Source organism: Aspergillus alliaceus, assembly GCF_009176365.1.
Source record: "Aspergillus alliaceus strain CBS 536.65 unplaced genomic scaffold BDW43scaffold_5, whole genome shotgun sequence".
In the NCBI taxonomy this organism is placed as follows: domain Eukaryota; kingdom Fungi; phylum Ascomycota; class Eurotiomycetes; order Eurotiales; family Aspergillaceae; genus Aspergillus; species Aspergillus alliaceus.
In genome coordinates, this window is record NW_022474688.1 from 126,829 (window position 1) to 154,180 (window position 27,352).

The window sequence follows — 27,352 nt, forward strand, 5'->3', positions numbered from 1 at the left end:
TCCTTAATAAGGTCTATGGAGAGCCGTGTGAATGCAGTTTTAGAGGCAAAGGGATGGTATACACGCTACTAGTATAAAAAAAAATATATACAATTCTTTATATACAATATAGCTATTATATATTTGAATATCTTATAAAAATATTAATGTCTGGTGGTTTTATGTGAGATTATGATGTTCCGATTATTATATATATTTTGGTGGTTGCGGGAAATTACGTAGACTTTTGTCCAAGAACTATAACTTGGACATTTTCCATGCGATAACTGTCGCATAAAAGGACAGCGACCGAGTAACGTGATATGTAGCCTTCATCCACGATAGCCTCAGTGAGCCACTAGGGCTTTGAGTTTTACCTCGATAATTGGGAACGGTATGGCTCCTTCTGCTAACCTGAAGAGGTGGTGGATTTGCCTGCTTTTAATCCCCTAGGAATAAACGATTTTTTCTTCTCGGTCGGCTTCAGAATCTAAGAACAGCACCAATCAGGAATTATTATCGAGGATATGAGGACTATTAGGAATACGATGGTCCCTACCTGGAATGAACACAACAGGCTCTCATCAACGCTCATCATCGCTCCCGCGTTGTCAAACTCTCCACAATAGTTTGGCGCACTGAACAGTGTCACAAGTTTCCGTTTGGCGAAGAACTCATATCCATCTTCCACGCATTGATGCGCGCGACAGAGCAGGTCTATCTCATGTTTCTCAACGAATCGCGCGACGACATCAGGGCCGAAGGTAAAGGAAACACCACGATCGTTCTCGCCCCATCCCGTGATATCCTTGTCTGGATCCGCCCAGAGGAGATCACACAATAATCCGGTATCAGGGATCTATAGATATCAGGGTTGGAACAACACATGCTGGCTGGTAATGTTTTGGGAAAGGATCTTACATCTGTCGGACGCATGATGCGACGGATCTGCTCCATTGAGTTCAAATCCGGACTAAGCCCCCCATGCATACAAAAAATCTTGTCCTCCACGATGGCGGCGATCGGTAGACAATTGAAGCAATCAATGAATGTCTTCCACAGTTTGACGTTGTATCTTCTCTTGCATTCATCATAAAAGCCATAGATTCGGTTGATTGACGCACATTCGTGATTTCCTCGGAGTATAAAGAAATTTTCAGAATACTTGACCTTGTAGGCTAACAGGAGGCAGATACTTTCAACGGACTGTTTGCCGCGGTCGACATAGTCACCGAGAAACAGGTAGTTGGCATTTGGTGGATAACCGCCGTATTCAAATAGACGCAAGAGATCGTAATACTGGCCGTGAACATCTCCGCAAATCTGTTTACCTACTCGGTTAGTCACTGATTTGTACTATTGGGGTCTCGAACTGCTCTAGCTAATGTGACACTGACACTGAAGACATACCTGAATGGGCGCTCGGAGCTCTAATAATATGGGCTGGGCGATGAAGATTCCACGCGCCTTGTGGCAGAGATTTCGAATCTCCGAGTCTTGAAGTTGAACATGTTTACCAGGCCGGTCGTCTCTAACCCGAAGCAACCTCTCGATGATAGAATCCACATCTATCTCATTCTGGTCGGTCATTATGCTTAACTACCTGCAGGACGTGTCCTAATGAAGAAAATGGGAAGAGTATGAATCAGAGAATAAACGCGGGATCTACAGTGAAGGGAATCGCGTCGAGGAGTTCGGGGCTAATGTTTTGAAGACGGTTTGGGATCGATGTTCTATCAATGATTCTAGAGATATCTGAATGCGCCTGCTTTTTGTTTAGCTACGAACAATCTGAGCTCGTGTTGGGATTAGCAAATAGGAGAAACTCTATTGTTAACTTGCTACTATTTCGCAAGCTCAACTAACACTCAGAACCCTCATTGAGTTGACGGTCAGCTTCCGGGTTTCAAGTCGGAATTCCGAACTGAGCGTCGGACTTTGAACACCTTGGTCTCCACAGCGGATCCATGATTCCTTTTGACCATATTTTATTCTTTCAAAGGCTAGCTACGATCAAGAACTTTGCGTTTGGTTTGAGGAGCTTGGAGTCTCCTCTGAAGAAAAGGCACTCCGTACGTATTCCCGCCCGTTGGTATGTCAAGCAATCTGTCCTTTAAGCACAGTGCCTAGTGTATCCTTTTCATGCTATATAGAAATTGTTCCTGAACCAATATACCCAAGATTGTATTGTGGGTCAAATGACATCGAATCGTTCTATGTGTCGCCTTTGAGCCCGAAAACAGGACACCGACGAGGATAGATTTACAACATCCTTCCACGCCACTATATCAATGCCTCAACGTACATTGTTAAGGCATTATGTGGAGATCATTCTCAACCAAATCATCATTCTTATTCCTACTATCTACAGCTATCCTTACCACTAACACCCCAACGCTTGTCAGCCGGAATCCCCAGCCAACATACATTTTATTATTGAATTCATCGATCATCCATTCCTCAAACCCAATGATGGTATATTTTACCATATTTCGACACGAAATCCCTACAGCCATGCTTTTTGAACAGGATAATGGACGCGGACATGCAATCCCACCCTCCCAGATCACTCGGGTTTTCTAGCCTAGAGCAGAGAATAAATTTCTAGTCTAACTGTACTGTAGATAGGTATATTGACCACTTGTCGAAGTGCAAGCAGCTGTCAGAGGAAGAGGTGGAATATTTATGCAAGCAGATAAGCATTTATTTTACGCTCCGATTGACCCCGTATATGATTTTATATTCATCAGTGATTGTGAAGTTACAGGCAAGAGAGGTGGTCCAAGCTGAATCAATGAAATGCCCGGTCACCGTTTGTGGAGATATCCATGGTCAGTATTACGATCTAATAGGGCTGTTCCTGTTCCACATTAGCGGACCATGTCCTGACACAAAATACCTTGTCATAGGTAAGACGCGAGAAAATTCTTCAGATGGGTAACATGAACATAGCGCTGATGTATCCTCCCTTTCTTTGTAGGCGACTACGTCGATCGTGGCTGTCACTCCGTCGAATCTGTATCTCTCCTCATCGCCCTTAAAATCCGCTACCTGAAACGTATCACGATCCTTCGTGGAAATCACGAATCTCGGCAGATCCCACAGGTTTAGGGTTCTATGATGAGTGCCTTCGCAAATATGTTAGTACGAATGTTTGGACATTTTATATGGACTTATTCGATTACTTTCCCATTACCGCCCTTGCCAAGAACCAGAGTTTCTATCTGCATGGAGGGCTAGGCCCTTCTATTAGTACACTCGATGAGGTCCGTGCTATTGGTCGAGTCCAGGAGCCCCCTCATAGTGGCGCTATGTGTGACTTGCACTGGGGTGACCCTGATGACTGAGCTGGGTGGACTATCTCTCTTCGTGGAGCTGGGTATACTTTTGGAAGGACGCCTCAGAGGCACTTAGTCATGCCAGTGGTATGAGATTTGTTGCTCGGGCGCATCAGATGGTGATGGATAGGTATTTCTGGCCTCATGATAGACATGTGGCCACGGTTTTCCGGTAAATATCTCCTCGTTGGCATATATCGGGTTATTCAGATGCTGAAGGCTTCAATTTAGCCCCAAACTATTGCTACCGCTCTGTGGCAATCAGGCTGCAATCATTGGAATTGACGAAAATCTCAATTACAAGTTGTATGATTTGTGCCCTGCACGCAGATCCACAGGTATGCGTACTTCTGTGACTAGCATCCAGTTTGACCGTTCCCCAAGATATGGCGAGCCTAAGGTACAAAGATGGACACCGGATTACTTTCTGTAGGCGAGGCACTGGGTTTCACTAGTTGATCGTACGAATGCTTTATGTGATAGTGGGGTTATGCTACAGTTGAGCTTGACAATTTTGTCCGTCTCGATATTCCGTAACTTGAACAAAAGCTAGGAAAAGGAAGGCACATTATCATTGATTAGATTGTACCCAGTATCGTATCTAGCTTTATCATCTCAGCATGAATCTACCTACCCTAGCATTGTATCATAAAGAGTCAAGCCATTCCGTTCGAATTGTAGAAACGCACACCTGATAGGCCTCTAGAGCTCAAAAGCTTCATCTTCAACATGGAATACCCCAGAGAGACAACTCTCCATCGCAGCTGCTGTTCTAACCCCCTTAACCAAGGATCTAGGACCGCAAACGCTAACAGCCGCATCCAGTGTTGGATACATGTCTCGCAAGTCTTTGAAGACCTGCGGAAGATTAGGTCTACCAAGCATAAGCGACCCCGGGCCATCATAGCCACCTGCATCTGAAACGCTAATGCCAATCTCTTTCTTCTCCGAAACATTCGCATCGTTCGAGGTATGTTCCTGTGTGACATGAATCGTGAGTTCAAATGTAGCTCGGGTGGAAGGTACCGATGCCATGGTCTTAAGGGAGCTCAGCGCATCCGTGAACCAAGCTACATGCGCCCTGCACTTGACCACCCAAACAAAATGGATGTGCCAGCCCTGGCAATTTCCCGGTCCGGCGGCACGACTAGCCTGCTGCATAATGTATGATGCGATGCTGAGACCTGGCGTAATGCCTACCCCTCCGGCCACGATAACAATGACCGGATATAACCCCCAGCGAATTCCGCTAACACCATACGGCCCGTCAACGCGTACCCGGAGACACTTGAATTCCTCGCTGGGAATACTGGTATGCCGTGCGACTTCAACAGCTACCTGGACTGTTCTCGTGTAACTACCCAAGCCGCGAATCGCTACAGTCACTTCGTCACCTGGACCAGCGGAGGCGAGGGTAAATGGGTGCCAGTTCAAGAAGGAGACATTTGGGATTTGTATCCACACAATCCTGGCTGGTTGATGTGAGGATACACCTCTAATCCTTAGCTTAGTTAGATTCCCCTCATACTGTGCCACGTCTGTGATGCGGGCAGGGCGGAAGTTGTAATAAAAGCGGATGAGACGGTCAATGACCCAGAGACTTAGACCGGGTAGGAAGAACTCCTGACCAGGACGCGGAACGTGGATCATCCCTCCGATAACGAACGCCAAGAAGACGAAGTGGCTATAGTAGAATGCCTCGAAAGACCTGCGCCGGATCAAGCTAATGGACGTGACTGCAATGATGCATAGTGCTAGCCATGCCACCAGACCGACGTGGATAAATCGATGTCGGAAGTGTTCAGCCGCTTCTTTTGTTGTGAGCCAGCGACGGGTTACCATGACGAAGTGGATGGTGGAGTGGACTAGCGCAGTGCGTCCGGTCCAACGATGATACATTAGGAGGGTTGTTGATGGCACTCGTGCTACCGTCGCAAGGATGTTATTTCTCGCGGCCATTAAGAGACAGATTCCGCCGTTGGCAATTGTAAGCCAGCCGTATAGGGCGAAGTCAGACTTTTCACTTAATCTATTCCACCCCCAGAGAATATTTAGACCTGTGAATGCTGATAGGCGAACCACATCGGAGCCACGATGGTTGGTGAAAATGAATGGTAGAGGGAGGGTAGATAACTTGTGGACGAGGACGTAAATTCTCGAATGGATAATGGGGCCTAAGGGCTGAGGGTGGCCTATATGCGAGAGTATACGTTAGCAATCCATTTTTTGAATGATGATGTTTTGCGGTATCTGTTTACCTTTCCTGATGAACAAGGCGAAGTCTGTAGGTAGTCTGACCAAGCCCTCAACCAAGACCAACGCCATAATACTGGCAAAATAGGCCCAGGCCGTAATATGATAGTCTGGTATAATGGGCTCCATGGCAATAAAGGTGCATAATCACTGCTAGGTTGATTTTTACTGTGGTAGGTCTGATTGCATGGTGAAACCAGCTTCGCTCCTTTTATATTCCAGTGTCAATCTGGCCATGAAAACCAAACTTCCATTCTATCTTTCCTTGCAACGGTTCTGGGTATACGGTTGAGTTACATCTGTCCGGCCAATATTTCCTCTTACAATTGAGTGCTATCGTAGATCAATCTTTTCGGTCTTTAGTGAGACTATGTTCCGAGGAAAGAGTCGCAGGATCGTCAATTCCAACTCCTGTTACAGTGTAACTCCGATGGTGACAGTGGCATGATTCTGGGTATCGCTTCAACTCTGGCCAGCAACCCTCAGAAATTATCGATCTAGTGCACTGGTCATAGGTGTACGAACAGCTATCACGGGTTCTCTCACTATTACGACGTACCATAGGGCCTAAAGTTCGCCATCTGCGGTAATTGTCACCGCCGATCCCTCCCACGCGTCTTCTTTATCTCGTATACGATCACTAAAGCAAACGGACATGAATCATGATATATCTTGGAACCCGGGAAATTACCTTGTTACCACGTTTCTATATAGGCTTAATATGCCGTTATGCTATGGAACCTCGTGGGTAGCATCTGCGGCATCATTGACGGTGAAAACCTTCTTATCCGCTCCGTTATCTTCCTGCAGGACTAAGCCAAGATAACTCTATAGGGGTGAAGAATCGTCGAGTGAAGAGTGTAATGTCGTTAAATGATCATGTTGCATTCTGCACGGGCCTTGGCTTCTACTAGAATGGGCACCATTGTATCTCATGGCGGGGTCGAAGTCACAGTTGCATATGGACTTGATACAACCCAGACTCAGCTCCTCTCTCTTGCTTATCTACAATCTTGTAGCACTTTAAAAGCCTACTCAACCGGACAAATGGAACTCTTCTGTCCTTGGTGCAAGATATACCTTTGCTGCTCGGTTGCCATATTCAGGAAATGACCCGGCATAGGTCTGGACGAGTGGATTGAAGGTTTTAGGGCCGGAGATTACACGGGACCCGACGGTTGATTCCCGATCTTTACATCGTCTCTGCTCTGAAGACGTAAGACATCCTCTTCTTTGGTTAATGTTGAAATTAGAGTAATTTGTTGTTAATCTAATATATTATGTTTAATTATGGTCTAATTTGTTTGCTCCGCTAATCCACTCAAATGAACCAAAGGCCTCGTGACTCTCGCCCCTTTACATTCCATTCAAACTACGGAATAGGTATTAAGTTTTAGTTGTCTTAAGCATACATTATATATCCTCTCAATCAGTTGCTATCCATTAGTAGAAGGTAACAATCGGATGATCATTCGACAGTTTAAATAGTGGGCGCCTAGACCAGATGATATATATAATGTTTTAGTTGCTAGAGTTGAAGATAATGATGGGCAAGTCGAATGTAACGGCGTTGTTGCATTATCTCCTAAGTGAACTAGTCTCGCAAAAGATCATAGAGACTAGTCACGACTCGATCACACCGGACTCGCCTCCAGGCCACTTTCAACAACGTCCCGCTTTAAACTGGCTCTGCTTCCTCCTCAATTCTTTCGCTGTTCTTGAACCTAGAATAGAACTCTCTGCCGGCTACTATGGGGTTGGCAAACCCGACCTCGTCGATTACGTTATCCTCGACGACTAAATCTGATATCTCGATGAGTTGGCTCTCTCCAGAGACATAATTAGATCAGCGTCCTTACGTACAACAAAGGAATCACTACCAGAACAAACCATTGATCGCAAGTAAGAAGTTCATTGCACCCAGACTATACTAACCTGATGACTGAAGCAGAGTGGTAAGATTATCGTCAGATACTTACTACCGTAATCTCCAGAGACCATGTCAGAACCCATTTTAAGTCTCATCCAAGTCCAGAGATACTTCATGGACCCGAAATGCCCGCGCAAACCTCTCTCAGCGCCACCCAAGAGATAACGAACGTGCTCAGCAAAGCGACAAACACTACAACCATTTTCAGGACAGTATAAGAAGCTACAGATTGTGAACCAAGCAGTGAAATATGATTATCAAAGGCGACATGTTATAAATGCGAGTATATCAAAACTAAATATCCTAAAATATACCCACCATATCATCGTCCCTCCCATCTGGTGCTCCCAAAGCTTACGATCAAACCGCCCCTCCAGATGTGCCTGTGCATCACCCGCGTACATAAATATCTTGCCGCCAACCTCTTTCGGCTCCCTCTCATCCTGAAAGAAATCCCGATAGGGGAGCTACTTTGTATGCTTTTGTCTCATATTCTGCCAGCTTTCGCGCCTCTTCTTCGGACTGTACAAGGTACGCATATCTAGTAACAGCCTGGCCCTACTTCCCGTTGATCAACGCAGGGTAGTCGCCCCATTTCGTAATGTCGTACCCAATCACCTCGGTCTTTCGAAGTTTTGGCTCGTCATCCAAGCGGAGGATCCTTTTCCGCCGAGAGAACCGTGTTAGTGACCCGTAGAAGAAGTAGTACACGGGGAAAACCGGGCGGATATCGGCGGGGCTCGTCTCATTTCAGTTAGATAGTCTGTTGGTGCCCGACTGAGGCATAGCATAGAAGGGCGATATGGGCGACCCCTTTGTCGGGAATAGGTTGGGGAGCTGCTTTGTTTCGGATTCGTCTGATTCATTAGGCATGTTGCCGGAGATGGAGGTATTAAGTTGCGAAAGGCGGAGGGAACGATATCTGGATAGGAAGAAAGGGGCGTGAGATGATGTTGGAGGCCCGGTGCGGTAGGATATATACGGTTTAACAGTTGTGAACAGACACGTCTGGTGGATTGGTAGTTTCAACATTCTCCCGATAACAGGCGCTGCATGTGTGCCTAGCCAGCAGTCAATATATGAGGAAGCGCCAACTTGCGACGAATGATATAAGTTCTTTTAGGCAGCGGTAGGGTTCGTCGTGTACAATTACGGTGCCATGTAGTAGTACGCTTCACTAGCCTTCTCAATTTTCTACAGATTCTCAGTAGCCTGCCATGTATACTGAAGTGGCCATGTATGTCTTTTCTCTCTTTCCTTCTTTTTGGTTATGGTCTCTTTTTTTTCTATTTTCTCTTTTATATTGTCATATTACTCTATTACTAAACAATCACATAGGTTACCTCCAAACCGCAACCTAGACCTCACCAGCGTGGCCTCGTTATCAAAACTCTGTGGGTGTTCAGCAACTAGTTTCCCTCGTTCATAGGGGCCTTGTTATATCATGGATATAAATTATGTTCTCACATTGTAGATATCTATTCTATCTATTCTTCAAGAAAGGGTTGCGTTTGCTCTTTGCCAAAAGATCGTGTACATGTCCATATCTTCCAACAAAGTACTTGACCATCCCACTCACAAACGCCCCCCCCCCATCATAACACACTCCCAAGCATACACAACTTAACCCATCCATCTCCACGTCTAAATCTACTTCACCCTAACAACAACCTTCCCAAAATGACTCCCCCCAGCCAAAAACTTAAACGCCTCTTTTGCCTCCCCAAACTCAAACACCTTATTAACAACCGGCTGAATCCTCTCCTTCTCATAAAATGCAACCATCTCCTCGAACCGATCCTTCGGCCCGTTAATGATCCCCTTCAGTGTAACCGTCCTCCGCAGCGTCAGCAAATTGACGTTGGTCCGGTCCTCCGACGCATCCATCTTCCCAGACACGTATCCGATGCAGTTGATCAGTCCGCCGAAGGAGATACAGTCAAAGCTCTTTCTCAGTGTCTGGGCGCCGCCCGTTTCGAGGATGATGTCTGCGCCGTGGTTGTTGGTTAGGCGCATGACTTCTTCTGCCCAGTTGGGGTTTGTGCGGTAGTTGATGGTGTAGTCGGCGCCCAGTTGTTTGGCTTGGGCTAGCTTTTCGTCTGAGGAGGAGGTGATTATTACTGCGAAGCATTTTAGTTAGGTATGTTTTGTGCGATGCTGAACGGAGGGATGGAGGGGAGGGGTGAAGCGAAACGAACCCTTAGCACCAGACGCCTTGCCAATCTGCAATCCGGAAATAGCGACACCACCCGTTCCCAGCAACAGGATATATTCGCCGTTTCCTCCGTTCTGACCCATCGGTCGCATGCCGTTGATCGACATCCAGGCCGTCACGGCGGCGACGGGCAGCGTCGCAGCTTGTTCATCGGTCAAATAGCTCGGCGCTTTGACGAGCGCATGCTCCGGGAACACGCGGTACTCGGTCAGGACACCATCCAGCGGCAGACCCAGTCCCCGCGATAATTCTTTCTCGGTGACCTGGCCGGTTTGGTGGTCAGGGAGGAAGGTGGAAAGGACGCGATCGCCGACTTTCCATGCGGTGACATCAACGCCGACGTCGGTGATGACACCGCACATGTCCGAGCATGGCACGATATTGTTCTCTTGATCGACGGATTGGTGGTGGGTGTATTCGCCATTAGTCACTGATCGATCGATAAGATTAGCTGTGACGCTTGACCCCGGCCGAAGGATGCGCTAGTTACCGTACCCTCGACGTCGCGGTAGTTTAGCGACACAGCATGGATCTCGACCAGCACTTCGCCTTTGCCTGGGGTGGGCTTCGGGGCTTGGGTGAGGCGAAGCGAGTCTAGGCCCTTTAATGGGGTGGTCCATTGATGGAGTGAGGCCATTGCGACTTTTTTTTCTTTTTTTTTTTTTCCAAAAAATTATGAATGTCTATATTGATCGTCACGGATGCGAAATTCAGTCGCAAATTTATGGGGAGGGAAGTTTTGAGGAAAATCTTTGGAGACGATTAATAATGTCCCGACGTCACCGCTGGAGGTGCCCCACTCGCTGGCTGAAGAATGTCATCGTGAGAATCGCCACGATGCGGCAGGACGCATGGTATTTTGGAGATTCTGTCGGGGATCCTGTGCATGATTTCAGCATGGCGGGGTGCGCTTGGATCAGCTAGATCACCCCTGTGGCCGCGTATATGTGTAACGTATATATCGGCTGAAGGTGATAATGTTGTGTCATGTCCAACGCGGTGGTGGCGAAGGGATGGTAACAGGCGAAACGGCGGATGAATAGCAGTACTAGAGCCACGGGTATTAGCTTCCGCAAGTGGTTCGAGTCAACAGAGATTGCGAGGATGACCGACCAGTTTGAGACGCATCAGTACTTTATCGGAAGTCAAGACTCAAAGAACTCATTATCCCTCAGCAGCGCGTATTTACTTTTATCGCCCGGTCACCAATCGGGACCTCATGGGACTCCTCCTGGTGTATCCTAACCCGATACTCCTTGATCACCGCCGCCGAGAGCTTCGCGTCCCATGCCTCCAACCTGGTAACATGTCCGCCCGCATTGCAATCGTCGGAGAGAAAATGTAGATGAAATCCCGCGACGCTGAAGCCATTACTAAAGCCAAGTGACCGGAACCCAAATAGGAGGCCCCCGAACATTGTGGGCTGATTGCGATTGCTGACGTTTCGATAGCTCGAGTAGGGGTTCCCTCGCGTGAGATTGAGCGGGGATGACTCGGAAGGCGACGTGATTAAACACCCCATCGAGGCGAAGAGACAGAAGACAGTTCCGCTTCGAGGGAAGAAGAGGCGACAGTGCCGTGTGTAAGGTCGGCATGGTCAGGGAGGAAAGGTTCTTGGTGAGGGTTTGTCAGAATTAGGTGATCATGATGAACGGGAACTTCCAATTTATGCAATTGATTATCCGAATTGAAGTGATAAGCTTCACCGTCAACGATAATCATCTCGCCATTCAAATGAGAGGCAATCCCGAGGCCATGATCGCCGTGCGGGAGTATTTGGCGGATTGTTGGCCCGATCTGTGCCAGACCTTGCCTCAGGGCACTGAGAATCGAGTAGTTAAAAGAGCTACTGGGCGACATGAGAACTAAGGTTTATTTGGACTGTAAGGGTTAGAGCTTATTTGATTGGAATTCCGGTTATATTGACACGGTGATCAGGTTTTAGTTTGAGTATAGAGGTCGCATGCATGGTGGCAAGCAATGAACCAATTTGGCAAGACTCTGGGAGACCGCCCTGCAGGCTGTTACCCTTTTAGGGCATTGGCTGGCATGTTTCTTCACCGAATGAGACCGGTTTCTGGATGCATGATGTAGTGATGGTTGTACATTCTGCAGGTTCTTTGTTCCCTCGTATGTCCACGTAGGCCACTAGATATGTCGAGTAGCTTCCGAACTTAGTCCTGCAGGCGTCCCTTCTCACCCCCAACTTATAAGGGGGTTAGAGTGACCCCGGTGGATGTTCCAGGATCCTATTCCCTGCGCCGATCTAATCTTACGACATGAAATTCTACTTTTGACATGGAAAATTATGATCTTTTAGGATTGAGTGGTGGAGAGATTCTCCACCAGCATCTCATCAGCCATGGCGTGGATCATGTCTGTGAGTGACACCTTCTTCATATACCGGTGCGTTCTAATAGATGTCTAGTTGGCCACCCTAGGGCAGCGGTACCTTCGTTGTTTGGCGATGTTTACAAGTCCCCTGTCATCAGCTTCATTCCCTCTCGACATGAACGAGGAGCCGGCCACATGGCTGAGGGCTACGCAAAGGCAACACGGAGACCGGGTGTTGTCTTTGTGGGTACTGACCCCAGGAGTTCCAATATGGTAACGCCGATGCTCGATGGGCTTTTGAATAGAACACCGATGGTAGTGATCTGTGGTCAGGCACCCGACACGAAAGGAACCGACGGCTATCAGGAGCTAAGCATCATACAGCAGGCCAGAGCATGCACAAAATGGAGGACTTCCGTACAGCGCCTTGGCCAGCTACCTAAAGCAATCGATGCTGCATTTGCTCATGCAGGGGGTAAACAGCCTGGACCGACCCTTGTGGACATATTACCTGGGATTGGCGAATCAGTCTTTGACTCACACGCATTACAGGACTCATCCAATGTGTCTCTGGTAGTCCAGGAACTGAACGGGTTGGCTCGCGGTTGTATATCGCCCTCAGGTAGTGCTGACTATATGTATGAGAAAATTGTTCGGGTGGCCGACGTGATTAATCAGTCCAGAACCCCGGTAATATGTGCAGGCAATGGGGTCCTGGCCACAGCCCGGGGTTGCAAATTGTTGTCGAAGATATCTCGAAAGGCCCAAATCCCCGTTGCCACGACGTTGCTTGGCCTGGGCTCCTTCGACGAAACCCGCGAAGAGGCCTTGCACATGATCGGCATACACGGCGCCCCGTACGCTAATTATGCCATTCGAAATGCCGACTTGCTGATCGTGGTGGGTGCCACCCTGGATGAGCGAGCGGTAGGCAATTCAGTTGGGTTTGCAGCAAAGGCTCTTGATAAGGATAGGGGAGGAAGGGGCATCGTACATTTTGACATCAATGCGGAGAAGTTGGGGAAGGTCATCCAACCCACGGAAATCATTCTTGGAGATCTCTCGGAGACGTTACCAATACTAATATCCCTCTTGACTCCAGTGGATGAGCGAGATGGATGGCTGGACCAAATCCAGATGTGGAAAAAGGAGTATCCCTTTCAAATACCTGTTGCGAGGGCCAAAAACCGACCACATCCCGAACAGGTTGTGGCCGAGCTGAACCGCCAAACGACCCCAATGAAGAGCAGCACGACAGTTACCACCAGCATCGGTCAGCATCAGATGTGGACGTCCCAGCATTTCCGTTGTACACACCCACATTCGCTCATCACCTCTGGCAGCTTCACTACCATGGGATTCAGCTTACCGGCTGCAATTGGCGCTAAGCTAGCACTACCAGACCAACAGGTGATTGCTATGGATGGCGATGCGTCATTTTGCACCACGATGGAAGAGCTTATAACCGCTCTGCAGCACCAGATACAAATAAAAGTGATTGTATTCAACAGTCGGCCAGGAGGAGCTCTTTCTCCGGCGGAGAAATCAGTTTATGATATAAATATTTGTTGCGATTCTAAATCCAGCCTAGACTTTGACCGACTAGCAAGGAGTATGGGATGCCAGGGGCAGCGGTGTGAACGGGTCGAGGATCTCCCGCACGCTATATATTGGTTGCTACGTTGTCGAGGACCGGCATTGTTAGACGTAGCGACTAGCGAGCCGGAGGTAATTCCAATTGCGTCCAGTGGTACACCGCAGGGCACTGATGTGGGTATAGCATACTGTGCATGATTCCCAAAAGAGTGGCTTGGAGTGTTCTAGGACACTTAAGAGTCGTTCTTTTCTTTTCTTTTCTTTCCTTCCCTTCTTCCCTTCTTTCCTTCTTTTCCTTTTCCCCGGTTCTTTGAATTAAGCGGTTCATATCACATCAGAGCAGCAAAACAATGAAAGGTTGAAGTGAGACAGCCTATTAGAATGGTTCCTGGTAGTGTCTCTCCGTTCAACGCGTGGTAAAGAAAGAAACCTAACCTAGATTTGTCAGTTACCACACCGTAAACCCATGGTAGCGTACTAGGTACAGAACAGGGGTTTCCTAGCAATGTAAAATGAGGGAAAAGGTCAAAGCGCGGGATACGAACCAATATCTTGAACGGGTAGAAGCCTGAGTGGGTTCTCACCCGACATTAAACGTTTACGGAAGGAGTCAAAGATGACCGGTCAAACAAGCCTCACATGACCATCCGATGGGATAGATCATGACGATAATATTGAGAGACAAGTGTTTGCATCATACCAGACGGTACCACGGTAGCAATTCTCGAGAGGAACAGTCCACATTCCCGGCTTCTGTAGATCCGGGGATGGAGAGCCCCCACGTTACATGCGGAGAAGTGGGGACTCATTGAAGCTTGGAGAAGCCGTGGGGGGCCTTGTCAAATACTACGATAAATAGGACTACTAACACAATCTCGTATAGGTATCGCTTCGTCAAGAGTGTCGTAACAAATCATCAATCTCATATACGCGTGGCTGGAACATATTACTCAACTCAATCTTCATGACAAGAGGTGGAAACCAATCAAAGGAACCACCGGAACTCATCACTGGCAGGGCCATCCCTCAATCGCTCGGTGGGCACATCCTGCGCTCTGACACTAACTCCTGTTCTCCGATCGCGCCGTTTGTTATCCAGCCACATGTAAATCCCGAGGAGCCCTGCCAACGTAGCACCCGTAGCCCCGAAGGCTCCCACCGTGATCAATGCTGGCATGTACTTGGGCTTATCTTGGCTGCGGAAGACGTTGCTGCTTACGAGCCCCATCAGATTGGCCAATGGCACACCAATACTGGTGAGGAGGACGCGACGTCCCTCGTGCGCCACGTTGTTGTTATACCATGTGCTCAGCAAAACGGATGGGGCCGATGTGCCCCAGGTCATCATAAACGTTGCAAAGTAAGCGACTCGGATCTGTGCGTGTACGTCGTTTATGGAGGCATAGATCATGAATCCGGCGAATGTGAAGAGAAAACCAAGGACGATAAAAGGTGATCGGAGACGGGCCGCGTCAGAGCAAAATGCCAGCACCAGTAACATAGCTGCTCCGGTCACATTGGGAGCGACCGTATACAGGTTTGTTTTCACGGTGCTGTAGCCGAGCCGTTGGACAATCTGCGGCAAAAACAGCGCGACGCCTTGTAGAGGCACGCCTAGGCAGATTTCAATGGCGAGAAATGCGTACGTAGTAGGATGCTTGAAAATACCGATGGCTTCCCGCAACCGGAATTCCTCGTTGACTACTGCACTGGAGTCGACTTGAATGCGATGGAAGGCAAGGGCTTTTTCGTCGTCCGAGAGAAACTTGGCCTCCGACGCGCTGCGAGGGAGGTACCAGAATGAAAAGATGGCGAAGAGTACGGTTACTCCCCCTTCAATGAGGAAGAGGTAGCGCCAATTCGGTATGCTGGAGTTTTTGATTTGAAATACACCAAAAGCGATCAGACCCGAGAAAGCGTTAGCAATGTTGGATGCCGCATAGAAGACGGCGAGCCGCCTGGCAAGCTCGCCACGGCGGTAGAAGGTGGTCAGGTAATAGATGACCAGTGGGAAGAATGCCGCCTCCGACATTCCAAGAAACCATCGGAGTGCGAAAAGGCCACCGAAATTCTTGGTTGCAGACGACAGGAGGGTAAAGGAGCCGAAGCTGAACATGAGGACAGGCAACACACGAGCGGGACCAAATCGTTTCCCTATCATCGCAAACGGCGGCGCGAAAATCACAAATGGGACGAAAAATATGGAGAGGAGGAGATTATATTCATTGGATTTGAAGTTGAGGTCTGTTGATCAATCAGCTTGAGACTGTGTACCATAGGACTAGGCCTTACCTCTGCTCAGTCCATCGGTTTCAGCATTCCCCAAGTTTCCTTTATCCAAGGCATTGAACAAATCTAATGGGGTCAGTGAATGTCGTGAATGGAGGTCGTAGTAGCAGAAACTCACACATAACAGCTAAAATAGGAAGCAACCGCAGGTCAAAACGACGACACAAAGCTCGTTCAGCTTTGTGATCAGTTACTCTGACTACATCCTCGATTACACCTGGAGCGGATGCGTAGACTCCCAATTTGTTAGCCTCATCTGGTAACGAAGTCCGCCCCGCGGACTTAGAGGTATCATGACGATCCAGGTCAGCAGGAGGGGCACTGTTCGATGCCATGATCCTGGCTCCAAGGGTAGGAAAAGAACGAGGAAAGGGAGTGGTACAGAGGAAAGGACAAGGGAGGTTGAAGCGAGCAGAAGTAAGGGACACAGAATCTTCAAGACTTTGTGACCCCTCGCAAGCGGTGCAGGTTTATAAAGCTTCTCCTCACCTCATCCTGCAGGTCGGCAGAGTAGTATCATAGTGGACGATAAGAAGGTCGCAACCTTACCAGAAGAAGAAGATGATAGGCGAGTGAAAGCGCCGTGCCTTGACCTCCAAGCTTGGGGAAACCCCCACACTAATCTCCGCATGTCGCTTTACTCGACGAATCCGGCGATCGTTGACGTTGCATAGGTTACATTGGTCAGCGTTCCCGCTCGGTATGTCGGTGATACTTATCTTTAACCGTAACCTTATCCTTCTATCCAACATTAGTTAGTTAGTTATCTCGGACCCCTCTTAGTAATGAACACTAATCCCTACTACTACTGACAAGTTGAGGCCATAAACAATTAGTTACTTATACTAGAGTATTGGCTTGTTTGATAGTATCAGAACGCATTAGCGGATCGTTCCTCTGGATGGGAGACACTTACTCCTAGAGCATAGGGATTAACAAGGGCCAGATCCATATCAAGGTTCGGCAATAACTCTATAAAACGCGGTAACAGGCACCAGTTCGTCTGATTTGTGGTAATAAGGGCCATCCGCGACCAACGAGTCTGGCCTCCATTTGAATAGAGACTGTGCTAAATCAGGCTTGAAGGAGGGATGTATCATGTTGATATTCCGCTTTTCTAGAGGGTGTCCATAGCGTTATATATGTTTTCACGAAGCGCTGGCTATGGTACTGAATGGCGGCCAGTGGATCACTGTAGGATTCTTGAAGGACAAAGCAATGGACTCGGGAGGGTCTCATAATCATAGACGGTGTCGGCATTTCGACCTTGCCGTGGGACGCGGTACGATCCATGTGCAATACTATTCCTCAAGTCCTTGTGGACTTTCCGGGGGAAGTATTCGACAAAATCGTGATCCTTCCCTTGACTACTCCGACACTGATCTGCAGTCTATACTGGAGTCACTGGAACTGTGCGAAACAGTCGCATCTCGAGGTTGGCTTGGATGCCGATACCGACGCATCACCCTTCAGCCACGGCCAGAAGCAGCTACTTTGTCTTGGTCGAAGCTTTCCGATGACTGGCTACAAACGGATCCTGATACTCGACGATTTCATAAGTAGTCTAGACCGAGCGACAGAGACCTTGATGCTCCTATTCCTCGAAGAAAGATTCAGCTAACATACTGTGCTGGCGGTCACGCATCGACTCTGTACTGTCAGCCTATATAATCGCATTGCGGTTTTTGAACCCGGTAAGCTGGTCAAGTGGGAAGAGTCAGGGAAGCTGCGAGATAATGATCTGCATACTACTGTCTCCCATTTTCATCTTAGCATTTTGCATTTAATGTACATCGACCGCGGCACCAACTTATGCAAATAGATTCTTAATTCGACTTTTCAAACATATAAAAAAGACACAAATGGGTGCTATGTTCCGCGGTACTTAGTAGGTTGAGTTGACTACAGTGGTAAATGACAATTTTCGCTTGATCCTCTCTAGCAGTAGCATCGGTACCGACGGCGCGCTTAGACCAGGACCAAATAGATCCCCCTAGCAGGGATTAGGAGAATAGCTCTCCGGAGTCCGCCTAGTCACCGGAGACGACTAAGACGCGACCAATGAGCAAATCAGGAATGGGGACTAAGCTAGGGTTCTGATAACGAAGGTGACCCAGGTTCAAAAGCGCGACTCGCGAGTGAAATCGATCAATCCCCCAAATTGGACGCCCTCATCACCCTCTCTCCCTCTCACACCCGAACCACCACCCAGAATAATGTCGCAATAGTCAGATGTCTCATGAAAGTGACAATAGGCGATCGAAGCGTATGCTTCTTTTGCTTTATCTGACGGCCTTCCTCTTTTTCCTTGGAGAAAATATCCAACAAGCCCCACGAACCCAGATCTACGAGACCATTATCTGCCACCGTATCCTGCCATGGAACTCGAACGACCCGCCAGCAAGGGACAGATGCAAAAGCAAGGCTGTCCAGGAGGAACTGGCCTTCCTCAAGGGCACAGAGAGATTATTGGCAGTATTACCTAGTATAGCTTGAATAACCCTCAGTATCCTGTATTCGATATTTCTGCTAACCTGTCCAATGCAACGTTGGATAGCCATTCTTGTAATTCCGTGGAGCATTTTCGCTGAACGATATGGCCGCTGCCTTTCCCTGAAATTGGCGTTGCTCGGCGTCCTGTGTGAAGAGGCGTGGAGCTGTCTCATCTGCTGGTTTTCAGACTCGGCTCCGATCCGCCTCATCCTACTTGCGCCCTTATTCGAAGTCGTCGGCGGCGGTCCTGCCATCATCAGCACTATTATACATTTATTGGCCACAGAGATCACCACGGCTGAAACACGGACCTCAACCTTCTTTGTTATCCGCGCCATGGCAATTGCAGCGGCCATCCTGGCCCAGCTCGTGAGCTCGTTCCTCATGACCCGTAATGTCTGGGTGCCGTGGCTTTTGGGGTTACTCTGCATTCTTCTCTCGGTGTTTGCCGTTCCGTTTGCGCCAAACCCCTCCACTGAGGATTCTCTGGATGAGAACACCGTGCTGGACCCAGGACAACATAGTGCGCACGGTATGGGTACCGTAAACCAGGATAATGGATCCCTTGGCAACAAACATGCTAGTATACAATCTCGCCTCGTCTTGGTGGTGGAGCAACTCCACGAAGGGGCAAGGGTTGTCTACGGGAACTTCTCGCTCACAGTATTACTAGCGATGTCATTTTTGGGCGAGCTATGCGAAGACTCGCTCGCTATGATTCTGTTACTTTATATCTCGAAAAGATATAGCTGGGAATTCGCTCAGGTATGTGTTGAGTCCCTTCTCGATCAGATAATGGGAGTAAAAGGCTGATATCATGAGCAGGCCAACTTTCTGTGGGCTCTAGGGGAGGCTGTGCAGTTTGTGTTCCTGATTATTCTTCTTCCGCAAATCAGTACAATGCTCTTAGCTCGTTTGAGGATGAATGCATATACAGCGGATTTTACGATATCCATTGCTAGCGCAACTATTCTTTGTTTAGGAAGTTTCCTACTCGGGCTGGGCGTTTCTATACCAGTTGCGATCATAGGTATGCCTTCCTTCTACTTCATGTCTCAGAACTATCTCTAAGCAATACCCTCCTAGGGGTTATTCTGATGTCAATGGCGGGGGGACTTAATTCAGCACTGCGGTCCCTTGTGACAATGATCATTTCCCCAGATGATATCAGCGTTGTCTACTCCACTTTCACTATTCTCCACGTGTTGAGTACTTCTTTGGCAGGCCCTATCTATTCAGGTGCCTTCGCTTTGGGGTTGAAGTTCGGGACTGAGTACGCTGGACTTCCATTTATAGTGGCTTCCACTTTGGCCGGCCTATCCTTGCCTCTATTCTTGTTTGTTCGGCCCCGCCATAACTATAAACCAATACAGGATACCAGCGGTTGAGGGTTTCCGATTGTGTACGAAGCTAGAAGTACATATCTCCAATGAGAACATTCTCATTTTAGCTTATCCACAGAGCACCAAGAAGCCAGCCCTACTACACTGAAGAATTACAGTCCCAGATCAGGTCACTGAAATCAAGCAAACCTGCTACTTATTTTCTCCGCCGTTCAGCATCTGCCCGGATCTCCTCCTCAGCCCGTTCCTTCCAGCTTCCCTCCCAGCGTGATAATGCCGGTCGGTCTTCCACCACATCGTCGCTAGCCCATTGAATTCGAGCCTGATCCAATGCCCAATCCGTCTCGCTGTCGGGGCAGATAATATAGAACGATCCTTTCTCCACCCCGTTAACCAGCACCTCCGCAGCCTGACTCGGATACCACGCCCCAGCCATCTTCTTCACGGACTCTTCTTGTGTAGGCCCAACATTACCCATCATGCCAGTCCATGTCCATCCAGGAACAAATAAATGTGCAGATATATGGGCAGTCGCAGGATCCGACCGAAGGTCATGAGCAAGATGCTCCGTCAGACTCTTGATAGCCGCCTTGGACGCATTGTAGGCTGGAACACCACCTCCTGGGGGGTTAGTAATTCCTTGTTTAGAGCCGGTGATTACGATCGATTTGGGTGTGTTGGACGACAATAGTAACGGGATAACGGCCTCGAGACCGTTCAACGGTCCGAACACATTGGTATCGAACGTCTACCCTAATCAAGTCAATTTGGTGCTTTCAAAGACAATAGGAGGAATGACAAGCCTTCTTCCACGATTCCACATCTCCCCACGGCTTCAGTTTCCCTTCATAACCGCACTGTGCTCTTTGCGACCTTCCCGCGTTCAAAAAGACGAGATCCACATCCGCGAAGGCCGATCCAATCTGGATCGCAACCTCGGTCCACCTATTCTTATCACCGACATCGATCTCATATGACTCAGTCTTCAGAGAAGGGCCTAACACAGCAAGTTCGTCTTTCGCCCTCTGGAGATTGACAGCGTCGATATCAAGCAGCGCGAGGTGCATGCCGCGACTGCGGCAGAGCTTGGCGGTAGCAAACCCGATTCCGGACGCTGCGCCGGTTATGAGGGCAGTCTTTGGGGCTTTAAAGATAGACATAGCTTGAGGTGTATTGTTTACTGTGCAATGAGGCGAACTTGTGGGAGCAGAGGAAGCATTTATCGTCCGATTGTTTCCCGCTTCATCGCGGAGTTTGCGGAGATAACTGTGGACCATGGGTAATCAACGTGCATGATGGAAGCACTTTCATACATGTGAACTAGTGTATATTTGAGATATACTGAGACATATCGAGCACTATTATGGGTAGGTGCGCATGTCGATGTGAGCCTCAGCTGCATGCCGATTAGGGCAATTGTGGCTTATCGCCCAGGAAAGCCATGTTGGCTATTTGCGGAGAAACAATGGCCGTGTCTATCACCTTTTTGCCGGTAGCTGTGTCTATTGAGATGAAATAGGATTATCCGGTCCATGTCTTATTGGCTCATTTGGTGATATGTACGAAAGGAAGCTTTATTTAGCCGGTTTAGCCGGTTTAAGCTCTCAAAATGCGGAGAGATGGGGATCTGGGGTAATTGCACAATCCGGTCCGGGGTAAAGGTATAAGTATAGTGTGGTAGCTGATCACCTAAGTATATATAGGCTGCTTGAGCTTGCATGATCTAGAAGACTAGCATCCGTTTGTACGCAATTCATTGGATAGTCAAATATGATACTTCATTTATCGTATCGTATCGTTGGGTTCACTCTCCTTCTTGGCATAGCCTGGTGTTATCCTCTTCCCTCATCAATAGGCCGTCGAAGTAATGCAGCATTGCTGGGTTCGGACAATCACTGGGTCAGTATATGGAGTGCTATGCCGCAACTGACTGAGCCGGCAAATTTACCTCCACCTCCATATGTACGATGTTCTGTAGCAATGGTGGCATTCGTCTATCTAACACTGATAGAACTCTTCTACGTCTATTTTCCAAAATACTACCATCCGCCAGACCATTCGAGTCACCCAGCCAGGTGACGAGATCCGTGTACGACTCTCTAATGCATTTGGCTTGGACGATCTGTCCATCACCAAGGTAGCTGTTAGCCTATCGGCAGGCCAAAAGCTCGGAACGAGTATAGTCCAACCCAATACCACGAAAGAGGTAGCCTTCAGTGAGAGACCAGATGCCATTATCCCGAACGGAGGTCTGGTCGTTTCAGACCCGATCAACCTCTCAGTGAAAGCGCAAGACACGCTCACGATCGACATCTATTTGCAACACGGCCAAAGTGGAGGAGCTATTACATCACACCCTGGAAGTCGAACAACATCTTGGATGAGTTTCGGAAACTGGGTTGGGAGGACTAATTTCACAGATTCTTCCGTCAACAGCGTCGATCACTGGTTAGTTCAACAGCCTGTCTTACACATCCTCCCAACCGAGTAGAGAACTAACGGCCAAATCCAGGTACTTCATCAGCGCCATCGAAGCTCTCCTCCCACCCACAGCCCGCAGCTGCGCCCTGGTCGGCGACAGCATCACAGACGGCCGAGGAAGCGACACCAACAAAAACAACCGGTAAGCAACATATTCACTGCCTACCTTAGCCCACCTAACAAGGCACAGCTGGCCCGACCTCCTCCTTGCCAAAATGCAACAAAACCCAAAAACCACCTCAATTGCCCTCCTCAACCAAGCCGCAGGTGGCAACCGAATCCTCGCCGATGGCCTTGGTCCCAACGTACTGGCTCGCCTTGACCGAGACGTCCTCGCCCAATCCGGCGTTCAGTACGCCATTGTTTTCGAAGGTGTAAATGACATCGGAGTCGCAGATACCGATCCAGCATCGCAAGAGAAAATCGGTGATAAACTTATCGCCTCGTACCAGCAGATCGTAACGCGTCTGCACGCTGCGCAAATCCCGGTGTTCGGCGCCACGATAACGCCCTTTGGGGCTCCTGGTAATGCTTCAAATACGCAGCCTTACTCGGATCCTGAGCGGGAGAAGACAAGGCAGCGCATTAATGAGTGGATAAGGACGAACGGTCTTTTTGACGCGGTTTTGGATTTTGATCGAGTGCTTAGAGATCCTGAGGCACCGTCTCGACTTAAAAGCGAATATAACTCCGGGGATTATTTACATCCAAATGCAGCTGGGTATCAGGCTTTGGCGGATTATTTTCCGCTGGGGTTATTTGAGGAGTTTGGAAGATTAAATTAGTGTGTTTCGTTGGATGAAAATTCATTAGAGGAAGCTGTAGTAATAACAATGCCTGTCTCCGTGCATTCTACTGGAATCATTCCCATGCTTCAGATTACCATGCTTCAGGTTAGAGAGACTATATTATATGAAAGAGAAGACCGCCAAAACCTTTAGAGTAAATGTCCATTTCAACCAATCACTCCTGATTCTGTGCGGCCAGCACATCAAGTCCCGTATCCTGCACCACACCACTATCCTGCAAAATGTCAGCTACCCACCTATCCAACGCATGAATACTAGGAACTCACCATAACAGAAGACGGAAGATGGATCGATCCATATTTCACAGATTCCGCATCATCGCCGCACCAAAACTTCCCTGACGCGCCACTAGTAATCTGGGAGACGACCTGTTTCGCGTATGTCATCAAATCAGCCCTGCTCTTACCGTCCTCGCCACGAGCCCTGCGCGCAATCGTGTCCTGTATTGGCATGTACAATGAATCCTCGGGGAGCTTGAAGTCACCGAAGTATGTTTGTCCCAGCGTCCTTACAGCGCCCGTAACAATGGACAATACACCAACGTGGAATGGGGCCAGTTCCAGTCGAAGCGTCTCGGCAATAACCTCCAACGAACGTTTAGATGCGGAGTAAACTCCTATCGACGATGTTAGTCTTTCCTGAAAATATTGTGCGCTAGGCCTATCAATCTGGTGCCACATCTTCATCATGATGTAACTTCCCAAAGAAAGACGAGATACACCAAAACAATCAACTATAACACCTACCCATATACGGCACATTAAGATGACCAGCGATAGACGTAATGAAGACAGTTGTCCCCTTAGCCCTGATCAGAAGAGGAGCGAATGCCTGGGTAATTGCCACCGGGGCCCAGACATTAGTATCGAACAGCTTCCTCGTGAAATCAAGTTCTTCGTCGAGGACAGGCATGAAGTGGTTACGCCCGGCGTTGTTGACCAGGTAGTTCAGCGTTCCCCCGGTGTGCTTCTGCACCGCCTGTACCGCGGCATCGATGTGGGCTTGGTCCAAAACATCGAGAGTCAGCAGGGTAACATCTGGCATGTCTTTGAGCCTTGTCAACTTTTCGATGTTTCGTGCAGTCGCAAAGACGTGGTAGCCCCGTTCGTGGAAGGTGAGAGCCAGGCCGCTGCCAATACCATCGTCACTGCAGCCTGTAATGAGGACGGTGGGTTTTGTTATCATGGTTTAGCGCTATTATTGTGAGTTTGGTGTGGGTAGAAAGATATAATAGGCGCTGGGATGACTTCGTTGGGAGTGAGTGGAAGGAGTAGATATTGGAAGGGATTCGACGAAATGGCGAGATATATATACCGAAAACAGTTATATTTAGGAAGTTATTGCCGCGTGCTATCATGCAGTCTATTCAATCCTCCCAAGACTACGTGCCAATCACCCTCATCCTGTGGTTCGTCGTCCACGGTAAGCTTATGTTGGCCTCTGTTATGCTATCTACTTAAGATGCTTCGTTAACCATTTTGGCCCCCAGCCTTGCTGATACTATTCATTTCTGGTAAGGTTACCTGCAGTTAGACCCACTGTAAGGCAAAATATACGACAAGACCAATAAACATGCCCAGACACTAATTTTGTCATTCCTTTCTTTTTGTCGCGGACATAGAGATCAAGAGGGATCTAATACGACGGTTATTGAATGTTTATTCTAGTAAAATCTCCAGTATTAGTGTAAAAAATTGGAACAATAGCTGATCAGTTCTCTAGGTTAAAGTCAGTATTGGGGTGCTCACAATCTTAAACGCACACAGAGTATATTGCAAATACGTCAGTGCGCAAGTTCAGCAAAGCGTTCATTTGCAAACTCTCTTGGGAAGGGAAAAGGTGTTGCTCCTGTGAGTAAGTTGAGATAACTTGATCATATACTGGGCTCTTCGTGCTTTAAAGGCTGAGCGTATCAATAGGAATTCATTATGACGCGGTTACATAGTTCGATAGGCCGAATATAATCCTAGAATTCCACCCATCGTCTGTCTACTAGAGAAACCTCTTTATACGATAGCTCAGCCATTCTTCTGGTGTCCTTGATGTGACAGCAGGACCTAAGCACATCACTTATGTTCGAACAGTTCTGTACCCCAATCCTTGATGACTTTTCACTGAACAACCAGATAGTCTAGAGCTTATAGTTTCGCCAATGAGATCCCAGACCTGCTAAAAAGCGTGCAATTTCTGATATCCCGAGTATTTGTAACCCCCGCCAATGCCATAGTGCGGTAGAGCTCTCGCTCCAGAATATTCACCACTGTCTCGACCCCTTCCTGACCCTTGTAACTCAGTCCCCAAAGAATAGGCCGACCGATCATCACAAGATCGGCCCCAAGCGCAATCGCCTTGAAGACATCGCTACCCCTACGAATCCCACCATCCACTATGACCGGTATCTTTCCCTGCACTGCCTCTGAGATAGATGGCAATACCTCAATAGTCGACGGTACGCAGTCAAGCTGACGACCGCCGTGGTTCGACACAACAATCGCATCCGCACCATACTCAACCGCCTTACGAGCATCTGTTGGAGCCATGATGCCCTTCATGATGATTCTCAGGCGGGTCATCCTCCGCAAAGCTGGCAGAACATCCCACGTGAGCGAGGCATCGTGCATGTCCTTTCTCGCGGCCTTCAGAATAGCATCTGCCTGCAGCGCGGTCCTAGCATCCATGAGCTCCCGGTTGAGAGTCGGCCGGTTGGGCCGCTTAGTTTCGAAATTTCCATATCGCAAATGCGGAGGAAGAACCAGGGGGGTTTTGCGCTCGTTTAGTCGGTTACCCAGGATTGGTGTGTCGACGGTAAGGACTAAAGCTTCGTATCCGGCCGCTTGTGTTCACATCAGCTCGCGCTCTTTATTCGGACCTGTCACGGGAGACTAATTACCCTCTGCTCTCTGAATCAGGCTCTCGTTCCGCACCGCATCTGGTGTCATGTACATCTGAAACCAGAGCGGTGGCGCTGGTACCCCATCTCCTACAGTGGCTCTTGCGGTATCTGCGACATCCTCCAGAGACATGGTTGACTGTGTCGACAGTGTCATCGGGAGTGCCATCTTCGCCGCGGCGCGAGCGACGTGTAGTTCGCCCTCGCCACCCGCGAGTTTCTGCATTGCACTTGGTGCGAAGGCGATTGGAAGGGGGGTCCTACAGCCGAAGATTTCTGTGCTCGTGTCGATGGTGGTCACATCACAGAGAACCCGGGGTAGGACTGTGATTCTGATGGTTTCGTTAGTAGGGCTAGACTCATAGTAAAGAGAAGGCATACTCAGAAAATTTATCAACGTTGCGCCGTAGTGCGTGCTGGTCGTCGGCACCGCAGGCGTAGTAGTCATACACTGCTCTGGGCAGACGCTTTTGGGCGAGAGCTTCAACCTCAGCGATTGTGATTGGGTCTTCCATTATAGAGGGGGTTAATTGTAAGAGCAGTAGTAGTGACATAGCAGCTTGGAGATGAAGCTCTCTATATAAATACTGAACCTCGTACCGAAAAACATGAGGGATTTATCTAGATCCCGAGGATAAATATCCGGAGCCAAGCAAATTTCAACAATGGACCATATTGACCATTGGTTGGAAATGGGGTCGTATTCGCTCCTTCACAGTGGAGCTCTGATGGCAATGACAACCATACATTTATCAATGGCACAGCAAGGGTCTATACGTACCGGGACCATTAGAATTCCATTGGCGATGGCAACCGGGAGTGCGAACTTCCAGTTGCAAGGTGATCGATAGTCTGGATAGGCTTCTTAAAAGGGCCCGTCTATTCCACGCATCTTCTTACGTCTTCATAACGATAACTTTGAAAGGTAACCTATTTATGACTCCAACAAATCCCCGTTGTGGGCACTGGTGCCGTCGGAATTATGTACACCTACATCGTGTGACGATACCCAATTGGCGCTTAACACACAAGATAGAACCGGCCCTGGTGTGAATAACCTTATCCATCTTTTCTGTCGGGTAGGCCAAAAACGCCTGGCTGGTTGATATCTTATTCTTTGCTCTTGATGGATAGGGATGATGAATAAAGTGAAATGGGGCTCTGCAGGACTTGATGCAGTATATTAATAGATCTGAGGGATTTGGTGTAGAGAGAAGCTCGGCATAGTGTGTGCTAATGACCCCTTCGAAGCAATATGATTTGTTGGATCTAGGTTAAATTCTTCCGACTCAGTCTTGGTGGAGACTTCAGCGTTCTCGTGTTCCTTTTCTTATGGCTACAACACCGTTGGCGGGGGACATTAGACCTGTATTCGTGAATCATTGTCTGTGTCTAATATTAC

At 48.4% G+C, this 27,352-nt stretch overlaps 12 protein-coding genes across 12 annotated transcripts; 4 read left to right on the forward strand and 8 right to left on the reverse strand.

The window, feature by feature from the left end:
• Positions 1–388: 388 nt before the first annotated feature.
• BDW43DRAFT_321859 (serine/threonine-protein phosphatase) lies at positions 389–1,569 on the reverse strand (the record flags this gene model as incomplete). Its single annotated transcript, XM_032049426.1, has 4 exons — positions 389–469; positions 539–838; positions 901–1,302; positions 1,390–1,569. 4 exons carry the CDS (start codon positions 1,567–1,569, stop codon positions 389–391), a joined length of 963 nt encoding a protein of 320 aa, XP_031904331.1.
• A 1,141-nt stretch (positions 1,570–2,710) lies between these two features.
• BDW43DRAFT_297223 (Metallo-dependent phosphatase-like protein) lies at positions 2,711–3,750 on the forward strand (the record flags this gene model as incomplete). Its single annotated transcript, XM_032044344.1, has 6 exons — positions 2,711–2,888; positions 2,960–3,052; positions 3,085–3,309; positions 3,384–3,489; positions 3,549–3,623; positions 3,678–3,750. 6 exons carry the CDS (start codon positions 2,711–2,713, stop codon positions 3,748–3,750), a joined length of 750 nt encoding a protein of 249 aa, XP_031904332.1.
• Positions 3,751–4,019: 269 nt separating this feature from the next.
• On the reverse strand, positions 4,020–5,699 carry BDW43DRAFT_307016 (ferric reductase NAD binding domain-containing protein; the record flags this gene model as incomplete). Its single annotated transcript, XM_032046161.1, has 2 exons — positions 4,020–5,509; positions 5,576–5,699. The coding sequence occupies 2 exons, from the start codon at positions 5,697–5,699 to the stop codon at positions 4,020–4,022; spliced, it is 1,614 nt and encodes a 537-aa protein (XP_031904333.1).
• Positions 5,700–9,150: 3,451 nt separating this feature from the next.
• Positions 9,151–10,352, reverse strand: BDW43DRAFT_297224 (zinc-dependent alcohol dehydrogenase family protein; the record flags this gene model as incomplete). The annotated part of the gene is made up of 3 exons (XM_032044345.1): positions 9,151–9,620; positions 9,699–10,145; positions 10,211–10,352. The coding sequence occupies 3 exons, from the start codon at positions 10,350–10,352 to the stop codon at positions 9,151–9,153; spliced, it is 1,059 nt and encodes a 352-aa protein (XP_031904334.1).
• An 89-nt stretch (positions 10,353–10,441) lies between these two features.
• Positions 10,442–11,307, reverse strand: BDW43DRAFT_263514 (uncharacterized protein). Its single transcript, XM_032040562.1, has one exon. It carries the CDS (start codon positions 11,235–11,237, stop codon positions 10,887–10,889), a length of 351 nt encoding a protein of 116 aa, XP_031904335.1. The 5' UTR covers positions 11,238–11,307; the 3' UTR covers positions 10,442–10,886.
• A 706-nt stretch (positions 11,308–12,013) lies between these two features.
• Positions 12,014–13,843, forward strand: BDW43DRAFT_307019 (thiamine pyrophosphate-binding protein; the record flags this gene model as incomplete). Its single annotated transcript, XM_032046162.1, has 2 exons — positions 12,014–12,095; positions 12,144–13,843. 2 exons carry the CDS (start codon positions 12,014–12,016, stop codon positions 13,841–13,843), a joined length of 1,782 nt encoding a protein of 593 aa, XP_031904336.1.
• A 787-nt stretch (positions 13,844–14,630) lies between these two features.
• BDW43DRAFT_321867 (putative MFS transporter) lies at positions 14,631–16,415 on the reverse strand (the record flags this gene model as incomplete). The annotated part of the gene is made up of 3 exons (XM_032049428.1): positions 16,053–16,415; positions 15,938–16,000; positions 14,631–15,889 (listed from the first exon to the last, which is right to left on the reverse strand). The coding sequence occupies exons 1-3, from the start codon at positions 16,267–16,269 to the stop codon at positions 14,631–14,633; spliced, it is 1,539 nt and encodes a 512-aa protein (XP_031904337.1). The 5' UTR covers positions 16,270–16,415.
• Positions 16,416–18,166: 1,751 nt separating this feature from the next.
• BDW43DRAFT_297228 (uncharacterized protein) lies at positions 18,167–19,498 on the forward strand (the record flags this gene model as incomplete). Its single annotated transcript, XM_032044346.1, has 3 exons — positions 18,167–18,419; positions 18,492–19,192; positions 19,253–19,498. The coding sequence occupies 3 exons, from the start codon at positions 18,167–18,169 to the stop codon at positions 19,496–19,498; spliced, it is 1,200 nt and encodes a 399-aa protein (XP_031904338.1).
• Positions 19,499–19,732: 234 nt separating this feature from the next.
• On the reverse strand, positions 19,733–20,930 carry BDW43DRAFT_321869 (SDR family NAD(P)-dependent oxidoreductase; the record flags this gene model as incomplete). The annotated part of the gene is made up of 2 exons (XM_032049429.1): positions 19,733–20,518; positions 20,592–20,930. 2 exons carry the CDS (start codon positions 20,928–20,930, stop codon positions 19,967–19,969), a joined length of 891 nt encoding a protein of 296 aa, XP_031904339.1. The 3' UTR covers positions 19,733–19,966.
• Positions 20,931–21,687: 757 nt separating this feature from the next.
• On the forward strand, positions 21,688–23,036 carry BDW43DRAFT_321871 (SGNH/GDSL hydrolase family protein; the record flags this gene model as incomplete). The annotated part of the gene is made up of 4 exons (XM_032049430.1): positions 21,688–21,732; positions 21,782–22,218; positions 22,283–22,393; positions 22,442–23,036. 4 exons carry the CDS (start codon positions 21,688–21,690, stop codon positions 23,034–23,036), a joined length of 1,188 nt encoding a protein of 395 aa, XP_031904340.1.
• A 178-nt stretch (positions 23,037–23,214) lies between these two features.
• BDW43DRAFT_307024 (SDR family oxidoreductase) lies at positions 23,215–24,245 on the reverse strand (the record flags this gene model as incomplete). The annotated part of the gene is made up of 3 exons (XM_032046163.1): positions 23,215–23,274; positions 23,327–23,676; positions 23,807–24,245. 3 exons carry the CDS (start codon positions 24,243–24,245, stop codon positions 23,215–23,217), a joined length of 849 nt encoding a protein of 282 aa, XP_031904341.1.
• A 773-nt stretch (positions 24,246–25,018) lies between these two features.
• Positions 25,019–26,465, reverse strand: BDW43DRAFT_321872 (alpha-hydroxy acid oxidase; the record flags this gene model as incomplete). The annotated part of the gene is made up of 3 exons (XM_032049431.1): positions 25,019–25,893; positions 25,951–26,282; positions 26,332–26,465. 3 exons carry the CDS (start codon positions 26,463–26,465, stop codon positions 25,199–25,201), a joined length of 1,161 nt encoding a protein of 386 aa, XP_031904342.1. The 3' UTR covers positions 25,019–25,198.
• Positions 26,466–27,352: the final 887 nt, after the last annotated feature.